Below are 25,027 nucleotides of genomic sequence, written 5' to 3'. Positions count from 1 at the left end.
AATTAAAATTAATTGCTTAAATAACCTTATTTATAGCTTAATAAGGTTGAAGATGAACGAATCGTCCGAAATCTGTATCATGTAAATAATAGTAAAATGTTTTATTTATTCTTATTCTAGTAAATGATGTAATTTGGCAACAAATAAGTTTAAATTCAAAGTAGATATCATAAATAAATAATCACCCACGTTCTTGTAACAGGCAAAATGTCAGCTGGTGGTGCGATTTTTCAAATGTCCGCGGCCGCGAGCGGATCGTCCGTGCATGTGCCGGAATATTTCGAGCGGTAACAACAGTGCGCACTCGCTTTGCTAATATCTCAACGAGAAGCACCACACATCTAACTCATAATTCAGTGTATATTTCGGCGGCCAGTGAGGCCAAACGGGTATCTCACTCTTCGCTCTAATTTCCGGCTTTACCCGAAATAATGGCCAGAATGTGCACGGATGAGTGTAAAGTATCGCAATCCCAATGTTTTTTTTGTTTTAATAATTATAATTTTTGCATGATATCATTTGATCACTTTTTCTTATTATTTTTTGTTACGAGCTTTTAATCTCGCGGTGCACGTTTTGTTTTTGGTACGCGATGGCCGTTAACAAAAAAAAATAAACGAAAATGTATGCATCCTTTTAAGAAGAGCCTCGATGGCGCGACCTTGAGGTCGGTGCTTCAAGCACGACTTTTTGAAAAAAGGCTCTTCTCGCGAGAATTACGGCCAACGGCGGCTTTCTTCGCGGAGGAGATGAATTCGTTTTGCATTCGACCAAGAATGGTTTACTGAACTCCCCGTGTTGTCTTGATTTCTTTTTAAATCTTTTAAATATTAATAGTCCGTTGACACCACAAAACCATAAACCGAGTAAACTGATTTGGACAATGTCCAAAAACAACTCGATTATTCGAGGAAGCCAAATATTTACCGTTTTCTTTACCACTTTGCAGGTGAACGAAGTGTTATAAGGGATTGCGATAATCTTTTCATTATCGTAAAAAATTTAAATGTACCAAGTCCTAGAAATGACACAGAAAGTTTAAAATGTTTATATAAAATTACTATGCTTATTTCTTATAAACAAACTGCTAAATGTAAGTTTTTTGCCAAATTGAATACTTGATTGTAACTTTTTTTTTAGTATTTCCTATAGCACAATTTTCAATAAAATATTTATGTAATCATCCAATTTTGCCAACACTCTTGGTAGAAATAATAAAAGTAAGTTAATGCGGAACAAAATAAGCAACGTGGTCACTTGGCCAAAATAATATAAAATAAAATAAAAAGAAAATAGAAATTGTTCACGATGACACGCGATTTAGCGTGGAACATTTGACATCTTCGCTCGATTTGATGAGATTTAGGCCGAGAGTTTAGTGTAGGTAATGACACTAATGACAGAATAGCAGCTGCTATTCAATGTTTGGAACACGTGGAAATGTTGGAAACGATCCAAGACTCGGTGGTTGTTGTGCCCGCACGTCATATTGAAAGCAAGTCGTGTCCGATTGATCGTACTACATCTATTTTAAAGTTTGCAATTTCAACCGCTAGATTTCCGCGCCGGGAAAATGTCCAAAAAATCTAAAAATAACACAGAAAACAAAGGAGACTTTGTTTCCAAAAAGAATAATAATGGGTGAAATGGAATCGTTGCCAACTTATTTTCCTTTTGGCCGAGAAAAACTCGTTAAAATCAAAACCTATATAAGTATCTGGCAATGGACCTTGTCCTTGAGTACAAATGTCAAAATAACTAGCATAGACCATGTGTTGATGACAAGTGACCACAATGCGAGGACATTCGTGTCGTACCTAATTGCAAACTCACTCTTAATCATTTAATAACTATTTATCACTTTTTTTTTAGAACTCGAGAAATTTTAAAATCACTACTTACTCAACAGAAATTCTCTTTAGATTAATTATCAAGAACAAACTAGTTTCCGAAAATGAACGCAAAGCCATTCGAAAAACTTTTTGGGATCCCCACAACTTCAAAAACATCTTAGAATGCGCCCAAACCGTCTACTTTTTTTACAAAGACACGTCAAACTTTCACGAGATTTTTACTAAAATCATCAAAATCATCAACTGTTGTTATATTAAAAAAGGAAATAATCAAATTTCTTACGTCACCAATTTTACCGTCAATTTTATTAGCGACTTAATTTTTGAATATAGCAACCAAAAGGATCTTTTTCAAATTTTGTTACCACTCATAAAAAATCTTGCAAAAAATAGTAAGTTTTCATTAAATTTTTTTATCAATGTTACGAATAATCAATTAAAACATTTTATTATTAAAGTAAAATTTAAAAAAAAGTCGGTTCATTTATATATAACATTTTCTGTGGTTATTCGCAGCTGATATTTTTTAATTTTATTCTATAAAAAATAATTTTATAACAATTTTCATTTTGTTTTTAGAAAAAAATATAAATATTTTAGCCACCGATCAATTTTTTAATTCGTTATTAACCCAAACCAACAAATTAGCTATAATTGTACCAATTTTAAAATTAATGACAAAAACACGTAAGTTTTTTATATATATTTTATAAAATATATATATTTTTTTGTTTTTTATATCAAACATTTTGTACATTTTGTATATTTTATAAAAAATATATATTTTTTTGTTTTTTATATTAAACATTTTATACATTTTGTATATTTTATAAAATATATGTCCTTTTTTATATATATTTTATAAAATATATATATTTTTTTGTTTTTTATATTAAACATTTTATACATTTTGTATATTTTATAAATATTTTACAAAAAAATATATTTTTTATAAAATATATATAAAAAATATATATATTTTCTATAATTGTACCAATTTTAAAATTAATGACAAAAACACGTAAGTTTTTTATATATATTTTATAAAATATATATATTTTATATATATTTTTTTGTTTTTTATATCAAACATTTTATACATTTAGTATATTTTATAAAAAATATATATTTTTTTGTTTTTTATATTAAACATTTTGTATATTTTATAAAATATATGTCCTTTTTTATATATTTTTTTGTTTTTTATATCAAACATTTTGTACATTTTGTATATTTTATAAAAAATATATTTTTTTTGTTTTTTATATTAAACATTTTGTATATTTTATAAAATATATATATATTTTTTTGTTTTTTATATTAAACATTTTATACATTTTGTATATTTTATAAAATATATGTCCTTTTTTATATATATTTTATAAAATATATATATTTTTTTGTTTTTTATATTAAACATTTTATACATTTTGTATATTTTATAAATATTTTACAAAAAAATATATTTTTTATAAAATATATATAAAAAATATATATATTTTCTATAATTGTACCAATTTTAAAATTAATGACAAAAACACGTAAGTTTTTTATATATATTTTATAAAATATATATATTTTATATATATTTTTTTGTTTTTTATATCAAACATTTTGTACATTTTGTATATTTTATAAAAAATATATATTTTTTTGTTTTTTATATTAAACATTTTGTATATTTTATAAAATATATATATATTTTTTTGTTTTTTATATTAAACATTTTATACATTTTGTATATTTTATAAAATATATGTCCTTTTTTTATATATTTTATAAAATATATATATTTTTTATATATTTTTTTGTTTTTTATATCAAACATTTTGTATATTTTATAAAAAATATATATTTTTTGTTTTTTATATTAAACATTTTGTATATTTTATAAAATATATATATATTTTTTTGTTTTTTATATTAAACATTTTATACATTTTGTATATTTTATAAAATATATGTCCTTTTTTATATATATTTTATAAAATATATATATTTTTTTGTTTTTTATATTAAACATTTTATACATTTTGTATATTTTATAAATATTTTACAAAAAATATATATTTTATATATATATTTCATAAAATATATATATTTTTTATATATTTTTATGTTTTTTATACCAAAAATTTTGTAGCTGAAGCAATTGAAACTTTAAGCCGATCCGACAAAATCTACATATTCATTTTGAATATATTAAACACACCAAATGAAAAATTAATCTACAAAAAATACTTAATGGGAGTTTTATACAAAATAACAAAAACTTCCTCAGGAATTGACGCAATAAGCAAACAATTGTTATGGAATAATCTTTTAGAATTTGTAACAAAAAATGATAAACAAGAAGAACTTAAAATGAGATTAATTTTAATACGTGGTTTCACAATTCTCCATCGAGGTGTTAATAAAATAACTTACGAAGTAAAACCGTTAAACATCGATGCAAAACTTCCCAAAGAGTACCAAAAAGTAGATCTTGATCATTCCGATGAAAGTGACAACGAAAATGAAAGTGATGAAGAAGATGGGTGTAGTTCGCCAAAAAGCCGCGAAAAAAGTGTTTCAGATGAAGATTTCGATTTTTCAGAAGTCGATGATTCAACCTCGGAAATCGACGATACCGAGGATGATTCTTTTGAGGATGAATCTCGCATGGAAGATATCGATGGAGTCGATTTAACGAAAAAATACTTCGCGGAATATTTTCAAAACGATTCAAAAAATAACGGGCTTAAAATATTTGATGACATAAAAAATAGCGGGAAAGAAATGATCGACGAGATTTCACTCCGAGTTAAACGGAATGAAAAAATTAATCGGTTAGCTTTTCCTGATTACGTTGGGGCCGATGATGAGTCCGACGAAGTTATTGATCCGATTATAAACCATTTTACAAACGATAATTTAATTAGAAAATTAAAAAAATTAAAATACGAACATACGTTTTTAAGAAAAACTGTTTATGATTTAGATAATTTATCAGAAAATGATAAAATTGATGTCCCGAAGTAAGTTAATTAATATCAATTAAAAATTAATTGCATATTAAATGCGTTGTAGTGTGGAGACTATCAAAGAAAAATTAAGAAATGGTTTAAAAGTTTTAAACAAGGTCACTACATTGCGTTTCGAGTCTCGATTCGAATGTGGAAACTTGCGCAAAGTTGAGCAGATCGGTTGGACTGAGTATAATCTTTTTTTAAGTCCGGACGTTAACACTCGTGGAGGTCTTCAATGGTTTTACTTCCAAATAAGCAATATGCGCCCGGACACTTGGTACACCTTCAACGTTATTAATTTCCAAAAGGCCAACAGCCAATTTAACTACGGAATGCAACCAGTCTTTTTTTCTTGTTTAGATTTTATTACAAACGATAAGGGCAAGTATAAAATTTTTTTAAATTAATTTAATTTAATGCGTTTACTTTGTAGGTTGGAGAAAATATGGAGATGAAATTATTTATTATGGTAACGAATATAAAACAGTGGATGGGAAGCAATATAGGAGTTTATCTTTTAAAATTAGTTTCCCGTTTGAAGGAGATTATTGTTATTTAGCGTACCATTATCCCTATACTTATACAAGGCTATTGGTATGTTTAAGTTTTTAATTAAAATCAAGATTAATTAGTTTAATTATCTTTTAGATGAGTATTTACCCTTGCAGCATCATTAAAAATTCCATTTATAGTCGAGTTGACAAATTATCATTAACGGTTAATGGTTCAAACGAGGTTCCTTTAATAACAATAAGTGCGCCATTAACGAGTTCTCATTGTATTCAAGTAAGTAAATCATAAATCGGGCAAGACAATCATAAATATTTCAATTCTTCTGTAGGAAAGGCGTTTAATATTTATAACAGCCCGTGTTCATCCTTGCGAAAGTAATTCTTCATGGATTATGGACGGAATAATACGATTTTTGCTGGAAGATAATGAAATATCTCGAGCTGCTCGTGAAAAATACGTGTTTAAAATAATTCCAATGCTAAATCCTGAAGGAGTAATTTTTGGAAAGTAAGTAAAAATGATTCTATGTTAAAAAAGAAATGTTTATTATCTCACGATTCACTTGGTACATAATAACTAGGAATAAAAAATAAAATGTAAAGCTACGGAACACTAAATCTTACTACAACTTACTAAAACTCAAAACTTACTTTACAAAATGGAATGAATTGCAAAACGATTATTTATGCTAGGCGATTAATGATGAAGTACATAAATAAGGGGTCGTAACTAACTTATTGGACGGATGAGAGTGAACGGGCCAAGATGGTGACGGTGTCGGGTTCAATAGTGGAGGCATGATCCTCTTCGTTTTTGGATCCCTCCGCGATGGAAGCCGACGGGTCGTCCTGAAGCTCAGCATTGACGTGGAAATTGCTGTCGTATGGCCCGTTTGTCGACTGGTCGATGTCCACGTCTTGCTTCGGACTACGAGGTAAAGCCAAGTTGCCGTCCTTGGTCGAAGCCGTCCTCCTGTACTTGCTAGAAAACTCATTGAACACTTTTACCCTTTCCGACGACAAAATAGACTTTACGGTTGTTGACGTTGTGGTATAGGAGACTCTGTACGAACAAAATGGAAATTTATTTGTTAAGGATGGGAGTGCTATCGAAGAAAAACTAAAGCATTTTTAAGCAGATCTACAATTTTCCCAGAAAATATTTTTAAAAATTGTAGAAAAATAAGGTTATTAAGCGTTAGGCCCGACCACCACAGCGACTTCCCACCTGGGTCCACATTGGAAAACATATCCAAACGGAAAGACCCCTGGTGGGATGGCAAAGGGCTCACCTTTCTTACCCCTGGGACGATGACACCGGTATCGAACCATAATTGTAATAATAGCATCGTGTTTGCTCGCAGATGAAGTCTTTAATGGACGTGCAGTCATCTGTATCCCATGTAAAATCGGGTGCTTTCAATGCTACACAACCATTTGAACAACCGCTATCACCACTAGAGTTAAAACAAAAATTATTTAAGAAAAACATTTTTTTGGCAAACATACCTTTCTCTGGCAGTTCTTTGCGGACTGGTACTACCATTAGGAATATCTGGGATAGTATCGGAACCTCGCATAAGATTAAAGGTGGCGTTGAAAGGAAGACCGGTGCTCATCCAAAGATACATGTCGGTGCCCAACTTGTTGCCCGATGTCCAGAAGTCATACTTTTGATACCCTTAAAAAGAAAACCAAGCTCGTTGCGGCTTTCGAGATTCGCTAAAGGTAATAAAACCTTACCGGCATTCTTCAGGTACTGGGTTATGGATAGGGCCTTCTCCTTTGTTTCAAATGAAGCCAGTTGTAGCCCGAGAGATCTGCAGTATTGGTATGCGAGGAAGAAGTTCAACTCCGGCGAATAAGGATTCATGCGACTCACGAAGTATTGGACTCCATCAAGTTGGATGGTGGTTATCCTTTGACCTAAAAGGATGAGATTTATTTGAAGGTTTTATTAAGTTTAAACGGACGAGGACAATTTAACGAACGAATTAAAGAATAAATTGAAGAAAGGGGAACGGAACGGAATTATGATTTATTAGTTACTTACAATTTGTAGTGGTGATGAAGATGAATAGGAGTATGGTAGATGCGGCACCGGCTACGTTCATGTTTGCGGGTAGATCTCTGTGGTTTGTGATGTTCGGTTGGCGTCTGGTCGCGAACTAAAGGCGCCGAGCGGCGGTCTTTAGTTTTGTGCACGGTCTACCGGATGCACCCCCCGCCGCCCCTGGTTCTGGTGATTTTTTCCTTCTTCTCCGACGGCCGCAAGAAGAAGAAGATCTAATGGTGGTCGCCGCTAGATCCTCACCTGTGGCGCTGCGGCGCCGCTCGGAAAAAACAATCGTAAATTGCCGGACCGTAAATTTGAGATTATAAATTTCTACTCGCAAAAGTCGCGGCCTGATAATTGCCCCTCACCGGCCGGCCATTCGCGATTTTGTACTTTGCACGTGCATTTTATCTCCCTGCGACCCGGCCGTTGCAAATATACCTGGTTAACCTTACGCGCTCGGTGGTTTTATTTCGCGGTGGTTATGGGATGATGTACTACTCTTTATGTCTTTCTGACTACACCTCCTTATTTTACAACTTCACTATATCTTTTGTATCAACTCTATATATATTTTATATCTTCAAAATATTACTATTTTAATCTTAAACAGTTTTATGACTCAACTTATTAAACAAATTATACGGTTTTTTTTTCTTTCTTTTCAAACCTTGTTACCGCCCGATTTCACTTTTTACGATCGATCTCTTTTCGGTGATCGGATTCACTTGTGCTTTCGAGATGTTCTAAGCGATGAAGGCAACGACCGGCGCAAAGAAGATGGAATGTAAATTACATTTTTTCGATCTTCGCCGGGTCGTGACTTGGCTTTGGACGTGTAGTAAGTGTGAAAGAGAATCGAAGCGACGACAAAAGGCGGATTTCGTCGAAACGTCCCCTTTTCGCCTTAAAACAGTGTTAATCTGATCGGGCTCGAGGAATGGGGCCTCGCCGCTCAGAGACCTTGTTGGAATTGTTGGTATAGTATATAATTTTAAACCGGCTCTTCATTTTATTGTTCTGTTTGGATCTATTTATATACCGCGCGTACATCGGGTATTAAAATGTAGTAGGAGCCTAAAGATAGTGTACGGACTCTTCGCGTCAAATCTTCCTCTCTGCTCTTTTACCCCACTTTCAAGACTTTGCGGTTCGAATTTTCCCGCCTTCTAGACACGTTCAAGTTCAGGATTGCGACCGTGAAGATCGTTCGGTTGCAGCCGGTATCGTTGACCTCCTATAATTGTTTACACTCCATTAAAAAATGTCTTTGTACTACTAATATTACTATTTTATTATCAAATACTTACTTTTAATATAACACAATAATCAACAATTTCATTTTTTATACTTAATTATATATATGTATGTAGAGAAGATATATGTAATTATCATTACCGATTTTTACCTACAAGGGTATCTTCAGGGAACAAAAAATATGATAATTTTAAGAATTTCGCCTAATTGAATTCCTCACGATGTTAATTGTGGTCCATCCTCAAGCAACTTCAGCTAAATATAGGGTTGTGCATATAAACTTCGCCCTATTAAGTCGATGCCGCTTGCGGCCGAGGCGTTGAAGTTAATTGGCTAAGCATCTCTATTTGGGTCGATTAACAAAAATTCGAAAATATAACGTTTAGTACAAAAACTTTTTGAATCGATTGTATATAAAGAAGTTTAGCGGGAGAAGTTCTTTGTCTCCTCCCTCTCGTGAAGAAGTATCAAGAAGCATTTTATTATCAAATACTTACTTTTAATATAACACAATAATCAACAATTTCATTTTTTATACATAATTATATATATGTATGTAGAGAAGATATATGTAATTATCATTACCGATTTTTACCTACAAGGGTATCTTCAGGGAACAAAAAATATGATAATTTTAAGAATTTCGCCTAATTGAATTCCTCACGATGTTCATTGTGGTCCATCCTCAAGCAACTTCAGCTAAATATAGGGTTGTGCATATAAACTTCGCCCTATTAAGTCGATGCCGCTTGCGGCCGAGGCGTTGAAGTTAATTGGCTAAGCATCTCTATTTGGGTCGATTAACAAAAATTCGAAAATATAACGTTTAGTACAAAAACTTTTTGAATCGATTGTATATAAAGAAGTTTAGCGGGAGAAGTTCTTTGTCTCCTCCTTCTCGTGAAGAAGTATCAAGAAGCATTTTATTATCAAATACTTACTTTTAATATAACACAATAATCAACAATTTCATTTTTATACATAATTATATATATGTATGTAGAGAAGATAGATGTAATTATCATTACCGATTTTTACCTACAAGGCTATCTTCAGGGAACAAAAAATATGATAATTTTAAGAATTTCGCCTAATTGAATTCCTCACGAAGTTAATTGTGGCCTCAACGAGGTCCATCCTCAAGCAACTTCAGCTAAATATAGGGTTGTGCATATAAACTTTGCCCTATTAAGTCGATGCCGCTTGCGGCCGAGGCGTTGAAGTTAATTGGCTAATCTTAAGGCTGAGCATCTCTATTTGGGTCGATTAACAAAAAATTCGGCTATAAGTTGCAAAATATAACGTGTAGTACAAAAACTTTTTGAATCGATTGTATATAAAAAAGTTTAGCGGGAGAAGTTCTTTGTCTCCTCCCTCTCGTGAAGAAGTATCAAGAAGCATTTTATTATCAAATACTTACTTTTAATATAACACAATAATCAACAATTTCATTTTTTATACTTAATTATATATATGTATGTAGAGAAGATATATGTAATTATCATTACAGATTTTTACCTACAAGGGTATCTTCAGGGAACAAAAAATATGATAATTTTAAGAATTTCGCCTAATTGAATTCCTCACGAAGTTAATTGTGGCCTCAACGAGGTCCATCCTCAAGCAACTTCAGCTAAATATAGGGTGGTGCATATAAACTTCGCCCTATTAAGTCGATGCCGCTTGCGGCCGAGGCGTTGAAGTTAATTGGCTACTCTTAATTCTGAGCATCTCTATTTGGGTTGATTAACAAAAAATTCGGCTATAAGTTGCAAAATATAACGTGTAGTACAAAAACTTTTTGAATCGATTGTATATAAAGAAGTTTAGCGGGAGAAGTTCTTTGTCTCCTCCCTCTCGTGAAGAAGTATCAAGAAGCATTTTATTATCAAATACTTACTTTTAATATAACACAATAATCAACAATTTCATTTTTTATACTTAATTATATATATGTATGTAGAGAAGATAGATGTAATTATCATTACCGATTTTTACCTACAAGGGTATCTTCAGGGAACAAAAAATATGCTAATTTTAAGAATTTCGCCTAATTGAATTCCTCACGAAGTTAATTGTGGCCTCAACGAGGTCCATCCTCAAGCAACTTCAGCTAAATATAGGGTTGTGCATGTAAACTTCGCCCTATTAAGTCGATGCTGGTTGCGGCCGAGGTGTTGAAGTTAATTGGCTAATCTTAAGGCTGAGCAAAAATTCGACTATAAGTTGCAAAATATAACGTGTAGTACAAAAACTTTTTGAATCGATTGTATATAAAGAAGTTCTTTGTCTCCTCCCTCTCGTGAAGAAGTATCAAGCAAAATCCTTTTCCTTCTTCTCGTTTCTGGGAAACCGTGCAAAGGGTTTCTTTTGGTCGTTTTGAATATAAAGGAGGGAAATGCGCACGAACCTTCGCTCGTGAGCGATGCCATTTAAATATTCATTATCCGGCAATTGGTAGAAACCAAGGGCAAGCTCTTAAAATTATTTTAAACAATCGGGTCGGGTTCTTAACAATTACCGGCTAAAACTGGTTTAAGATGACGATTCGTATCGGGTACTTTTCTCGAACAATAAATAAAATTATAGTTCATAAATTTTTGTCGTTTTGAATTCTCCATAAATTAATAATGACGCAACACCGAATCTATTAATTACTTTTGGTCGGGTTCTTTGAACTTAGGACCGTATATTTTAACATAAACGAACGTCTTCGGTCATTTATGGCGGATCGAACAAACCACTAATAAAAAAAGGTAACTGTTTTTCCGGGAGGTTCAACGGTCTTGAAAACATCTCGAATTTTCTTTCTTAATTTTACACCTCTCCACGATTTTTTACAATATCGATCGTAAAACGTGCCAAACGTTTCGCGCCGGTTGTTAAAGTTAACCGTTTTTATATTAATATTTATAATAATATATATCAATGAACCGACTACCTGTAACTAAATTGTATTAATTTTATTATTATTGGACATTGAAAATGAACGACGAGAAGAATATTTTAATTATATATTCTTCTAAGAAAGCGTGTCTTAAAACATAATGTAGCCTGACAGGAAATATGCGTAATCGTGCAAACAACTTATTGAGATTTCTTCTCACATGTTCTTTCTGCTAAACCGATGATTTATAATCTAACAGCATTAATATGTACTTATTTTAAGAATACACAAAAACCAAAAAAGAATCTTTTCTAAAGATTAGAAGCCGTTGATTATTGTCGATTGTAAAGAATATAAAACCCTTTTGTTTGTAAATTAAGCCCGAATTTGAAAGATGATTTTTATTGTTTCCCCGATCGTTTCAAAGTTGATTTTATTGCATCAAACACCTATTAAAATATCAATTACTATAAGCTTCTAAGCGTTGTCTACACCTCAACCTACGAGGCCCTCATACAAATGAATCGTCTATAACATTAGTATTCAAACATCATCAACACTTCCTTCCTTTGGTAACCATAAAAATCTCAGATAGGACAAACCTATTTTTACGGTACCACCAAGAAAACTTTCTTCTCTTTGCATTCTTATTTATTTTTATTTATTTTCATAAGATGACTAAGAATAATGGACGCATCTTGAAAGATCTCTCATTACAAGCAGTCTCCTTTATTCCTTTACGCCTCATAATTATTTTTAATGATGCAACTAAGTCGCCATCCCATTGTATAGTACGAAACGAGTTCTATAAATCAAATTCGCTTATTTTGCATGCCTTTTACTACACTTCCTTTTTTTTCACATTCTTCTTCTTTGTAGTGCTCGTTGTGGATTGGCCGGTGAAGACTTGAATAGATGCTGGAAAAAGCCAAACGAAACCCTGCATCCGGAGGTGTATAGGGCTAAGAAACTGGTGGAATTTGCAAAACGACAATTGGGCGGTGATGTTTTCGCGTTCATCGACGTCCACGGTCATAGCAGGAAGAAGTTCTTCTTCTTTTATGGGTGCAATGCGCGCCAGAGCTGGAATGACAATGATAAACTCCACGATGATTCATCGAATACGACGTACTTAGTAAGTAAAAGGACGCGATCCGATCTAAACTAGATGATGATGAGGTAAAGGTAGGTACCATTGTTCGGTTGTGGAAAATTCGTCACGCTATTTGACCACCAACCTCCGGGAAGTTCTTACATAAATTACCATAACTAACCACTATAGTTGCCGTATTATATATAATGGGGGATAAAATTAAATTAAACTTAAAAAAAATAAATTAAATTCACATTGTAATGTTGTTCACCTTAAATTCGTAAAAATTTGTATTAATTTACCTCAAATATAGTATTACGTATTAATTACAAACCCATTTGCAGAAAAAAAATAATCTCTTCCTCAATTTATATTTGCTCCCTTTGATTCTGAAAATCCTTAAAAATCAAATGCATTAATCTATGGACTGCAGGAAGTTAGCCCCCCATTTTTGGATTTTAAAATTTTTCATTGTTGTTCTAGATTGTTCTAGAGTTGTTCTACATTGTTCCAAAGCGGCAAATCGAAAAAATATAAACTCCGCGAGAAAACCGAAAAAACGGGTTTTTTGCCTAGCCCCCCATTTTTGGAAAAATCAAATTTTCTTTGTTGTTCTGGGTTGTTCTAGTTGTTCTAGTTATTGTTCCAGAAAATCAAAATTATGGGATACAGCATTACGAAGTTATAACTAAAAATAGGTTTGGCCGCCGAAATGTCTAGTTGATTGCTGTGACCATAGTTTTTCTATTATCAATTCCATATTACAAATATATACTTATTATAGCTAACGCAATCTGGAACAGCTATTATTTTCACTAGAACAATTCTCTAAAGGGCACTTTACTCTTTGAAAGTTAAAGTTACAATAAGGATACAATAAGGATACACAATAAGGATTAAAAAGCATAGAACAATCTAAAACAACACAATTAAATATTATTTAATGACTTACGAAAAAAATCCGTACAAGTTGAAGAAGCTACTGAAATAAATGTACTTTCACTGCTTGAAATCTCTTAGATATATAGGACGAAATCCATAGAGACAGCCCGTTAGATAGGTTAAACTTGTTCAGCTTATCCATAAGAATGTTATGGTGAAGCTTGTCAAAAGCTTTTGTCAGATCGGTGTAGATAGCATCCACCTGAGAGTTATTATTCATAGAATCCTGAATGTATTGAACAAACGCAACCAGATTCGTCTCAACTGATCGCCCACGCAAAAAACCGTGTTGTTGAGGGATAATAGCAGGTCGAAGATAGCTATATAAGTTGTCATAAATTAATTTTTCAAAGACCTTCGAAACAATGGATAATAGGGAAATTGGACGATAATTGCACACAAAATGTCTGCTACCCGATTTAAAGACTGGAGTTATGAAGGCTTTTTTCCATTCAGAGGGAAAGACTGAATTTTCAATGGAGCGGCTGAAGATAATGAATAGAGGAGTTGCTAACTCCCCTGCACATTTAGCAATAAAGTGTCCCGGCAAGCCATCGGGGCCAGGGCCCAATTTATGGTCGACGTTGCACGAAAAAAACCATTTGTATCAGATGTCAATCGAAAGAAGCGGATCGCCTTTGCTAAAGAACACCTAAATAAGCCTATAGAGTTCTGGTTACAGATGAGAGTAAATTTTGCATCTTCGGCATTAAAGGAAAACAACTTGTGTGAAGAAAACCCGGTACTGCTCTTGATCCTCAAAACTTAAAAGCTGCTGTAAAACATGGAGGTGGTGGAGTGATGGTTTGGGGATGTATGTGCGCCAAACATCCACAATGGACCATAAACTATATATATAGACATTTTAAAGGAAAATTTGAAGCCAAGCACCGACAACTTGGGTTTGGGGTCCGAATACATTTTTCAACAAAACAACGACACTAAACATTGTGCCCACAATACCAAACTTTGGCTGCTATATAACACCCCAAAACAATTGAAAACAACCCCACAGTCACCGGACTTAAATCCGATTGAAGACTCGTGGGATTTATTGGAACGCAGGATTCGTCAACATAATATAACATCGAAGGAAGTGCTAAAAAGTGTTATGATTGACGAATGGGCAAAAATCACTAGGGAAGACACGAAGAAATTAGTACAATCCATGCCGAAACGTTTAAGGGAGGTCATTAAACGTAAGGGTTATCCGACCTCCTACTAATATATTTTTTATAGAAGTCGCCTTGATCTGTACGTAGATTTTTCCATAGGCATTATTTGAAGTATTTTTAGTTTAAATTTTTTTTATTAAGTAATGTTAATATTTTATTGATTTATATTTTGTTAATAAATTTATATATTGTTAACATGCAGAAAAAATATGAGTTGAAGTTTATCGCATGAGACGTTCGTTGTACGCACACTTCTGTTGCTGAATGTATGTTTATAAATGAGCAAAGTGATGTAACCATATTATTCCATGATATTAGTTTATTTACATAATTTAGTTTATTTAGTTATAGTTTACCTTAGAATAAGTTATTGTACTGATATAGTAATACTGATCGAATAGTTATTGTATTATTTGTTAGTTTAGTTTATTTATTAATTTATTATTTACATGGTTACGGCTTTAATTCTTTTCGACTTTTCGAAAGCATTTGATACGGTGAATTATACAGTTTTGGATTCTATTCTAAAGTACATTGGGTTTTGTACTAATGCTGCTGCCTTAATATTGAATTTTCTTTCTGATCGAAGACAGGTCGTTTCCTGTGGCATGATCGTCTCGGCTGCCCGTGGATTAATGGCCGGTGTACCACAAGGTTCTGTATTGGGTCCGCTCTTATTTAGCATTTATACTTCTGGTCTCCAAAATTGTCTCAAATATTCTAAAGCTCATTTTTATGCCGATGATTCTCAGATATATTATTCTTTCAGACAGGATGATGCTCCTGTGGCCCAACATAGGATTGCGGGTGATGTTGCTCGGTTTACCAAAATGGCTGCCAGTCACAACTTAAGATTGAATCCCTTAAAATCGGTTATGTTGTTGTTTGGTAGACGCAATGGCCGCAACGCTTGCTCTCATTTTAGAATTGAGCTGGATAGTGGTGACTTGGGCGTTGCGGGTTGTTATCGTAATCTTGGCCTCCTAATGGATTGTGATGTCAGATTTAGGGATCATGTTACTTTAAAGGTCCGTAAATCATTTGCGGCGCTGAAGCTTATTTATAATATTAAAAACTTTTTATCTAGGGACATTAGGGCGAGACTGTGTGACGCCTTGGTACTCAGCCAATTTAATTTTTGCGACACGGTATACGGCACTTGTCTGGATCAGGTAACTGCCGGCCGTATTCAGAAAGTTCAGAACGCCTGTCTGAGATTGATTTTTGGGTTGCGTTTGAGAGATCACGTTACATGTTTTTTGAAGGAGGTGGGTTGGCTTAATATGGCTAACAGGAGGAAATTACATCTGTTAACTTTTTATCATAAATTACTTTTATTTAAGTCGCCTTCTTATCTTTATAATAAAATATCATTCCGGACTGATGTTCATAATTTGAACATCAGATCCAAGGGCTTGATTACTCCACCTCAGCACCGCTCGGTTTTGTTTCAACGGTCTTTCTCTTTTAATTTACCCAGGCTTTACAACCCGTTGCCAAGTTCTCTTAAGTCGTTGCCACTGAGCACCTTCAAAAAAGGGCTCCGCGAGATCATTGTCTGTGACCAGAATGGGGCTAATGAGTAATTTATATCATTTTCGATTTTTTTTTACTATGAGTGTTATTTTTATTACTTTCTCTCTGAATGGCTGTTTTGTTGGTATTAGTATTATTGTCAAGATCGAATGTTTTATGTTTTATTTTTTAAATTTTTGATTTTTTTTTTTGGTCCTAACTCCGCCCTGCGCACATTTGTAATCTTTTTTTTTTTTCTGTTGTTTCTATTAATAAAGGCATTATTATTATTATTACTTAGATTATACACTTTAAATCGCAACTTATGTTTTACTATTATAAGTTTAAAGAGAAAGGTGAAACTTGTGATTTTTAGAAAATTAGGATGGTCAAATTATTCCATATTTTTTTAGTTTTTTAAAACTACTATTACATTAAAGGTGATTCAACAAAATCTGTCCGATATCACAATAACTGAAATTTAAGGTTTTTCTAGTGAAAATAACATCTGTTCTGAATTGTTTTAATTGTTGTAAGTACTAATTTTTAATATGAAACTTTAAAAGAACTAAAGCCGCAGTGATTAAATAAACATTTTAAGTACCTAGAACAACAAGAACAATTTAGAGCAACAAAAAATATGTGATTTTACAAAATTAATATCCATGTTAAACGTAAAACACATCTAGAACAATTTGAATCGACAAAGATTGAGTTATTTTATAATGTATCCCATAATTTTGATTTTCTAGAACAATAACTAGAACAACCCAGAACAACAAAGAAAATTTGATTTTTCCAAAAATGGGGGGCTAGCCAAAAAACCCATTTTTTCGGTTTTCTCGCGGAGTTCTTATTTTTTCGATTTGCCGCTTTGGAACAATGTAGAACAACTCTGGAACAATCTAGAACAACAATAAAAAATTTAAAAATCAAAAAATGGGGGGCTAACTTCCCGCACTCTAGTCTATGAGAGTTTAATGAAGTCTAGAATTTGGCACCTAATAAATATGGTTTTATAGTTCCGGAAGTTGCATATGGTACCTATTGTTTTTAATTAATACACTTTTATGCAAGAATTATGTTCAGAACGTGATATTAATTCAAAATAGTTCCCCATAAATGTGATTTAATGGCATAAATATATCGTAACTACGTTAAGTACTTGAACAATTGTTATCTGGTATCGCATAGAAAATTTTAAATCGAGTAATAGTAACAGTTTAATGGATGGCAATAAAAGAGCGATAAGAGTGCGCGGGTTCATAGTGAAAAACTAATTTTTGTATTGCATGAAAATATTTGTTTTCAGCTTTTGCCGAAGTTGTTGAGCGCAAACCGGCATATGAAACCAAGTTTTTGTCGGTACTCGATCGAAAGGAAACGTGAGTCTACCTGTAGAGTTGTGATGTGGAGGGAATTCGACATAAAACGTTCCTATACTTTAGAGTGTTCGTACTGCTGCGGGGAGGACAAAAAGGTACTCACTTATTTGCACGTTTTTTAATGCCTTTTGCGTCGCTCACCGAAGGATTTCTGTTCCAGAAAATCACCACGAAGATTTTGCGTGATATTGGTGTCAGTATTATAACGAGTTTAGCGGGTTTGCCCCGTGAGTCTGATGTCGAGGTGAAGCCAAGAAACGGAGATTTTTATTGCTAATAAAAATCCTAAAAACTTTATATATCATCCTCGGACGCCGCGCGTGTAACGTACCACTTTTAATTGCTACTTTTTACTTCGCATTTAGGCTTACTTATAAACTGGTTTAGCTTAGCGCTCAGAAAAAAAACCTACAAAGCGTCCGCTGGGTTTTGTTTTCTTTCGTTTTACATTCCTCCTTCTATTATATCTGCATTCTAAGGCAAATAAAACACGACTTAGTGTTCGTTTTCTCTCTCTCACTCTCTCATTTTATTTCATTTTTCACCTTTATCGTATAATATAAAATATAATATATAAAATCAAAACGCCTAAAATCTATAATCGCCTATGAGTAAGTATTACTTAGGAATTTTAAATCACAACTCGTTCCGGAATTCTTTAATACTATCGTTATATTACATTATTCGTCGTTCTTCAAGTTTATTGGTTATTAAATATTATTATTGTAACAATTTAAATTTTTTTTTCTTCCTTTATCAAATCGAGACTCAATCCCTTTGTCCAAAATGATTCCCAACGAACAACTTCATTTGCTCGTACGTTATCCACATCATTATATTCCAACTCACCAACCGGTAAAACGACGGCGTGAATCTGCAACGAAGATCGAAAAATTCAAATTCAAAACCTCACCGTATTCTTATTCCTACTCTAAGAACAATACACACGTTATCCTTGAACTTACAAGATCCATTCAACCCTTAAACCTATGCAACCAATCTTACACGCGTACTATATGTTTTATATAACTATAACATTTTTTACCCTTTGTAAAACGCTTTACTTCCTTCTTGCATAAACATCCTCACAGCACAATCTAATGCTCCTTTATATTGTCCTTTAGCTGAGTTCATATATCTTGTTTTTACGACGTCTACAGGAGAAGCAACAACGGTTGTACAAAAACCTAAAAATTAATAAATTAATTAACTAAATATAGCAGATAGGAGATATGACAAAATGTGACAAATATGATATGACAAATTGTTTATCATGAAAACTTGAAATTTGGCATAACCTATCGTCAAACATTCCTTTATAACCTCAAAAAGTTTCATTTCTCAAATCCTAACCGTTTTGGAGAAATCAATCTTTTTTGATAATGAGACTTTCAAGAAACGTCAAATTAAATAGGTGATTTCAAAATTTGTTTATAAAATAATTCTTTATCATGGAAACTTTAAATTTGGCATAACCTATCTTCAAACATTCCTTTATAACCTCAAAAAGTTTCATTTCTCAAATCCTAACCGTTTTGGAGAAATCAATCTTTTTTGATAATGAGACTTTCAAGAAACGTCAAATTAAATAGGTGATTTCAAAATTTGTTTATAAAATAATTCTTTATCATGGAAACTTTAAATTTGGCATAACCTATCGTCAAACATTCCTTTATAACCTCAAAAAGTTTCATTTCTCAAATCCTAACCGTTTTGGAGAAATCAATCTTTTTTGATAATGAGACTTTCAAGAAACGTCAAATTAAATAGGTGATTTCAAAATTTGTTTATAAAATAATTCTTTATCATGGAAACTTTAAATTTGGCATAACCTATCTTCAAACGTTCCTTTATAACCTCAAAAAGTTTCATTTCTCAAATCCTAACCGTTTTGGAGAAATCAATCTTTTTTGATAATGAGACTTTCAAGAAACGTCAAATTAAATAGGTGATTTCAAAAATTTGTTGACAAATTAATTACCTGCAATAACTGCAGAAGTAAAATGTAATGGAACACCATCTTTCATAAGATGATTATACATAATAGTATCTTTAATCAGATCATAACAAACAATTTCTGAAACGTTAACGATAGCGTTTCTGCTAACATTAGGAAAAGTTCCTTTCCATAATCCTTTAAATCCTTCCGTGGTTGCAATCATTTTATATGCTTGAAGTGTGGATGAGTATCGTACTGAGGAAGTTCCCATGATGGATGCTTGGAATCGGACTTTGACGACATCTGTTGGTTGGGCGATAAGAACGGCTAATCCTCCTGTTGTTAATCCCGCGGCAACCCTGGCACCAACGTTCAAGCTTCCGTCTCGTTGTTTGCCTATGAAGAAACATTGGAAATAGAAAGGCAGTTTGATTGTGCTTAAGCTACGTTTTAGTTACTGTTTTTTTTAATTATCGTCAGCAATGATGTTAGTCGATTTAGGTTTTGTCAGGAAAATCAAGTAAAAGACGAACAGAGGTAACACAAATAAAATAATTTATACAAAAAAATGATAACACAAGAAGCTTTTGTGAAACTGAAAAGATTAATTGTAAAATTAACTGTAAAAAGGCAAATAATAAACAAAACGTTTTCTACTTTTTTCTTTCGTAATTTTTTTAATGGTGAGAAGGTATTATAGTAGGAAGAAGAGCTGTTTTGTAACGAAAGAAAAGTCTTATCTACGAATGTACACAGTTAAATGTACAAATAATCAAACATCGTATGCTTATCGAAGCAGAAACGATCGATTACCAGCAGTCAAAAGTGGCTGCCAGTAAGCGTACCGTCAATAAGCTGCTGGTAGAATGCCTTGAAGTTGTCGTATAGTCCAATTCGCACTGATGCGAAACACATCTGTCGTTGCAGACCGGCTGATAGGCCATTGTACAGGCTCCTGTAATCAGATCTCATCACACTCTGCTATACCCTACCCCAACCTATTTGACTCCTTTTTTACAAAATCCCTTAATCTTTTTTGTAACATTTCCACAAAAACCCAAACAACAATCCAACTGCATGATATTACTTAAAAATTTACGTTTTATCACTCCATAATAAAAATATGCAGGTGAAATTGTTATTTGAGGAGTTACAACAAACTTCTTCTAAAATTATTTTTTCAAAATTGAAATGTGAAATTTGAAAAAGAATGGTGAAAAAACTTTTTATATAAATACTTAACTTTCTCTTTCTTTGAATAAAAATAATTAATAAAGAAAAGATCTGTACCTTGTGCCTTCTTGACGCACCATGGTGCCTATCATTCCAAAAAGTCCAAGTTGTCGAGCTTCCGCTCTCATAATAGCCACGGTTCCATTATGGACGGCCCCTACCCTTTCACCTTGAATCTAAAAAACTTCCATAAAAACCAAAAAATATAATTTAAGAAAAATCTTACTTGTAATCGAACTTTGGCAGTATCCAATGGAAATGTCATGGCATCGGCAATGCAAGCAGATGTTCCAGCCGTAAGTAGTTTTCCAAAAATCGAAACGTTATCGTAGCTACTCATTTTGACCACTTTAGATTAACCAAATTAAATTGATGTTAAATTTTTCTGGAAACGATATAATCCAATTAATTTATTAACACAATTAAAACATTTATTACTGCACCAATTTCAGAAAAAAATTATATGAGTTAGTTTTAGCGACTTACAAATTTGATTTTTTTCAAAAAGACGAGAGACTGTTATTAATGAATTTGGGGATTGAAGGTAAACTTTCTCTGAAATCGTCATTAAAAATATACTTGGACACCCTTAGATTTTGATGATTTCTGGCAGCTTGGAGCCGCCTCAGAGCGTTACTAGTTCGTGGTACCCTCGAGGAGCTCTTGTTCATACTATTCTGCAATTGAAATTCACTCTTTCAACTTTAAGAACTAAGAGAACTCAAAAAGGAGTCAAAACCAAACGAACTAAAATTTAATATTAATATAAAAAAAATCAAAAAAGTAAGCGGATAAATTAATAATTAAGAAATTAGTCAAAACTACATCTTGGCCGAAACACTTCTATATTATTTCTGAGAAGATTGCAACATGGCTTTAGAAACAAATTGGAGGTGTTTCTGAAGAAGATTGCTACTTGGCTAAACCACATTTAACATTTTGATCAACATTATAGGCATTATTATTAGATTGGGGTGTTAGATATCCTGCGGAGTGCGATTAATGAAGGAAGTTGAGCAAGAAATTTTTCTGCAAGCAGTGTTAAGTGTTTTATTTGTAGTGCAAGCAGTATTTAGCCTTTTGCAGATAGATTTAATTTCCTAATAACATCTTCTGTATTGAGCAAATATTTTGTTTTTAAAGTTTTTAAAGACTTTAATATTATTTTTTTTAGACTACATTACCGTAATATCTTGATAGTAATTTTGAAAAATTTGAAAATGAATCAAAAATAAAAAGTAGGTGTGACAAATTATCTAAGAAATAAAAATTTATCAAGATCTTAAAATATTGAGTTCATTGATAAAAAACACTTGGCGCAATGTATGTGGGAAGCACGTAAATTCTATTATTAGATCGTCAACAATGCAAATATTGATCAATCTACGACCTATTCAGCCTTAACCCTTTCAATGTTGATGCTGTACTTTAGACTTTTAATCCATCTAAATGAAATTGTTTTGAAACCTTTTTAAATTTAAATTGGCTTGTTGCTAGGTTGGAGAGTATCATTGTGACAATAAATAATAAATGGATCAGCCGAAAAAAAATAATAACATCCAATATAAACTTTTATCTCGAACGTGAATATTAATATTAATTTGTTGTAAATTTCCTAAGCCAATTTCGTAAAGTGAACGTATAAATGCAAAACTTTCTTGTTTGTTTTGACCCGAAGCAAGGTTTCTTAAAATAGAATTCATATTTTACTACTAAATAAACAAATGTTATCTGAGAAATGTTTGTATTTGATCTAGTAAGATGTTCGATATTCAAAATAATGTAAAATGTTATGTCTATTATTAAAAGATTATTTTTGGTAAAAATTTTAGTGCCAAAGCCGAAGGTAATTTTTAAAGCGTGCTCAAGTTTAATGCCAACCATTCCCAAATATAAACCGCCTACAAAATAAAACTTCCCGTTTGATGTTATTGTTCTCATTCAAAATCCTTCGATTCACTTTTTTTTGCAATTCAAGGTTTATAATTTTACTATGTATATAAACACGCAATCTAATTTTTTTTTATTAAGACCTTGAATAGACAATTAAAAATGTACTAACTTTTAACATAAATTGAAACTAAAACGGAAAACAAATTTTCAACGTCAATTGTTCTTAGCAACAAAATTATCAACATTACTTGTATTTGGCGACATTTTTTCACAATCTATTTAACCAATTCACTTTGCACCATAAAATATTTACATATTGCGCAAACATTTATCGTTTAAATAACATAATTATTCTTTTTTTAAACCTAATTTAATGTTTTTTATTTTAATACGCGCTGCGTATCTGCAGAAAGTGAATGTCACAAAGATCACCCGATCGGGATTGTTTACGGCCTCGGATTTGATATTAAAATGAATGCGACTATTGTTATTGATTTTTAAAAAAATTCTCAAAATCAATATTAACCAAGAAAAATAAAGAAGTGATGAAAATGGTAACCTTACCCAAGCAAATATGATGTAATAGGTTACTGCATTTTTTATTATTAAATTTTAACCAAAGAAAATTTAAAATAAAAAAATTTAGAAAATATTTAAAATAAGCCTAAATCATAAACGTATTGATTTGACACAAATTTTTTTTTACTTACATTTGAACGCGAATATTTCCAAAAACCAATTTCAACCGCACACTTTAAACGTCTCAATAAACCGTTCAGAACATTTTCAGTTTTGCGCTCGCGCCGTTTCCGTGTCTGGTAGGGGTAAGTATTGACCCGAAAGTTCGCGGAACAAGTGAGTCTATACCTACGACGAAAAAGTATTTATACCGTTACGAACATAGCCGAAATGTACAAAGTACATTTCCCCGGTCGCATGATTTTTTTCCACTCCGATAATAAAAAAAATTCTTTACCTAATCAACGTCAACTACGCACTTTGCCCCTAATGGGGGTGTGAACTATGAAACTCCCACTATTTATAATCGTTATCGAATTTATCTAATTCTAAATCGAAACGATTATAAAGATAAATGCTTTATTATTTCTTTTTATCTTTCTTTAATTTTTATTATGTAAAGTAGTTCTGCCATGTCACAAGAATCTTAAACAATAAATTGGGGTTGGGTTGGTATCTTCAGAAATCAATTGGAACAGTTTCTAACATGTTGGTGCCTTCTGCACAAACAATTTCGAAGTGTTTTTGAAACATTATTACTTTGAAAACATGTTTGATGTCTTTTTCCCATCTGGACCTCATTGCAAAGAACTATTTCTAGTAGAATAACTCCCCACACCAGATTGAGTTTGCTCAAGGCTGCTATCAAATTTCTCCTGAATATGTGGTTCAAGATGAATTCGTATCCCAAATCACCCTGCGTCATTGCCAAAGGTATACTTTAAAAGCTCACAATGTTTCATACTTCTTGAATGAGGATATAGCAAAATCTTTTTTGTTTGCCTCGCACCGTGTGCTTATATTATTATATATTTTACTTGCTATGCTCAATCACTTCATATATATATATATATATACAAAACAAATATTAATTTACAAACGTTTCCATTCAAATAGAAGAATCTTTCGCGATAAAGAAATTATTCATAAATGGTATTTAATACGTTATTATTATTTATAAATTCAATCTTTTATCTACAAAGCCTTAGACGCAGCAAGTAGTTTTTAAAATATCTAATCATAAAAGACTATCGAGTTAAAATAAACTTTATTTTTAAACAATCAAATTAGTATTAGATTAAAGTAGTAAAATATTTTTATTTTTCTTATCAAATGATTTATTGCGGAAAAAACTATTCAAATCAAAGTCACACCTTTTCAATTTACTCTTATCTATTTAATTGAATGTTATACAAGCTCGCTAATCAATCAAGATATATTTAGCAACACCTTCATTGGGACTAATTTATTGCCGGTAGCCTCATATTAAGTGATTTTTTTTTATTAATCTGTTGAGATTTCGACGACTTTTATCTTTAATTCGACATCTAAATAAAAACAAATTGTATTTTGTTTCACTTAATCTAATAATAAATGTATGATACAAAAAAAAAGAATTAAAATCATACTCTGTGATTAAGAAAATAACTATGTTTTGATTGCGTCACATGTACTTGAAAAGAAAAAAGATTGCTCCTTGTTGAAACAAAGGAATCTTCTCAATCAGTACAGAGTTCTTTTTGACTCGACTCAGTGTACAG

At 32.1% G+C, this 25,027-nt stretch overlaps 3 protein-coding genes across 7 annotated transcripts; 1 reads left to right on the top strand and 2 right to left on the bottom strand.

The window, feature by feature from the left end:
- The first annotated feature begins 255 nt into the window (after positions 1-255).
- Positions 256-18,415, top strand: LOC111415215 (cytosolic carboxypeptidase 1-like). 2 transcript variants are annotated; one of them, XM_023046780.2, is made up of 13 exons: positions 256-456; positions 950-1,093; positions 1,141-1,220; positions 1,873-2,245; positions 2,433-2,540; positions 3,997-4,870; positions 4,923-5,242; positions 5,295-5,455; positions 5,510-5,647; positions 5,703-5,881; positions 12,453-12,708; positions 17,611-17,778; positions 17,844-18,415. In XM_023046780.2, exons 1-13 carry the CDS (start codon positions 432-434, stop codon positions 17,958-17,960), a joined length of 2,943 nt encoding a protein of 980 aa, XP_022902548.2. In that variant the 5' UTR covers positions 256-431; the 3' UTR covers positions 17,961-18,415. The 2 variants fall into 2 exon arrangements, with proteins under 2 accessions (XP_022902548.2, XP_022902555.2); XM_023046787.2 differs by having other exon boundaries at positions 257-461.
- Positions 5,896-7,817, bottom strand: LOC111415247 (narrow). 2 transcript variants are annotated; one of them, XM_023046837.2, is made up of 5 exons: positions 7,427-7,817; positions 7,117-7,299; positions 6,883-7,054; positions 6,666-6,830; positions 5,896-6,436 (listed from the first exon to the last, which is right to left on the bottom strand). In XM_023046837.2, exons 1-4 carry the CDS (start codon positions 7,485-7,487, stop codon positions 6,671-6,673), a joined length of 576 nt encoding a protein of 191 aa, XP_022902605.1. In that variant the 5' UTR covers positions 7,488-7,817; the 3' UTR covers positions 5,896-6,436; positions 6,666-6,670. The 2 variants fall into 2 exon arrangements, with proteins under 2 accessions (XP_022902605.1, XP_022902597.1); XM_023046829.2 differs by having other exon boundaries at positions 6,675-6,830.
- LOC111415232 (dicarboxylate carrier UCP2-like) lies at positions 18,179-23,661 on the bottom strand. 3 transcript variants are annotated; one of them, XM_023046799.2, is made up of 8 exons: positions 23,459-23,612; positions 21,342-21,532; positions 21,082-21,240; positions 20,913-21,031; positions 20,468-20,577; positions 19,665-20,018; positions 18,729-18,870; positions 18,179-18,557 (listed from the first exon to the last, which is right to left on the bottom strand). In XM_023046799.2, exons 3-8 carry the CDS (start codon positions 21,193-21,195, stop codon positions 18,452-18,454), a joined length of 945 nt encoding a protein of 314 aa, XP_022902567.1. In that variant the 5' UTR covers positions 21,196-21,240; positions 21,342-21,532; positions 23,459-23,612; the 3' UTR covers positions 18,179-18,451. The 3 variants fall into 3 exon arrangements, with proteins under 3 accessions (XP_022902567.1, XP_022902575.1, XP_071054897.1); XM_023046807.2 differs by lacking the exon at positions 21,342-21,532 and having other exon boundaries at positions 23,459-23,661; XM_071198796.1 differs by lacking the exons at positions 21,342-21,532; positions 23,459-23,612 and adding an exon at positions 22,997-23,112.
- Positions 23,662-25,027: the final 1,366 nt, after the last annotated feature.

This window comes from Onthophagus taurus, chromosome 8, assembly GCF_036711975.1.
Source record: "Onthophagus taurus isolate NC chromosome 8, IU_Otau_3.0, whole genome shotgun sequence".
NCBI lineage: Eukaryota > Metazoa > Arthropoda > Insecta > Coleoptera > Scarabaeidae > Onthophagus > Onthophagus taurus.
The sequence above is the reverse complement of the archived record's forward strand: the minus strand, read 5'-3'. Positions and strand labels throughout refer to the sequence as shown.

Excerpts from the sequence above, each read along its gene's own strand:
- LOC111415215 (XM_023046780.2), top strand. The coding sequence starts at position 432 with ATGGCCAGAATGTGCACGGATGAGT. Across the intron at positions 2,541-3,996 it reads AAAATTAATGACAAAAACAC|CTGAAGCAATTGAAACTTTA; the intron begins GTAAGTTTTTTA and ends AAAATTTTGTAG. Across the intron at positions 5,456-5,509 it reads ATACTTATACAAGGCTATTG|ATGAGTATTTACCCTTGCAG; the intron begins GTATGTTTAAGT and ends ATTATCTTTTAG.
- LOC111415247 (XM_023046829.2), bottom strand. The coding sequence starts at position 7,487 with ATGAACGTAGCCGGTGCCGCATCTACCATACTCCTATTCATCTTCATC. Across the intron at positions 6,831-6,882 it reads CAAAGAACTGCCAGAGAAAG|TGGTGATAGCGGTTGTTCAA; the intron begins GTATGTTTGCCA and ends TTTTAACTCTAG. Across the intron at positions 6,437-6,674 it reads CCGGTGTCATCGTCCCAGGG|AGTCTCCTATACCACAACGT; the intron begins GTAAGAAAGGTG and ends TTGTTCGTACAG.
- LOC111415232 (XM_023046807.2), bottom strand. The coding sequence starts at position 21,195 with ATGAGTAGCTACGATAACGTTTCGATTTTTGGAAAACTACTTACGGCT. Across the intron at positions 21,032-21,081 it reads CTGCCAAAGTTCGATTACAA|ATTCAAGGTGAAAGGGTAGG; the intron begins GTAAGATTTTTC and ends GAAGTTTTTTAG. Across the intron at positions 20,578-20,912 it reads GTGCGTCAAGAAGGCACAAG|GAGCCTGTACAATGGCCTAT; the intron begins GTACAGATCTTT and ends ATCTGATTACAG.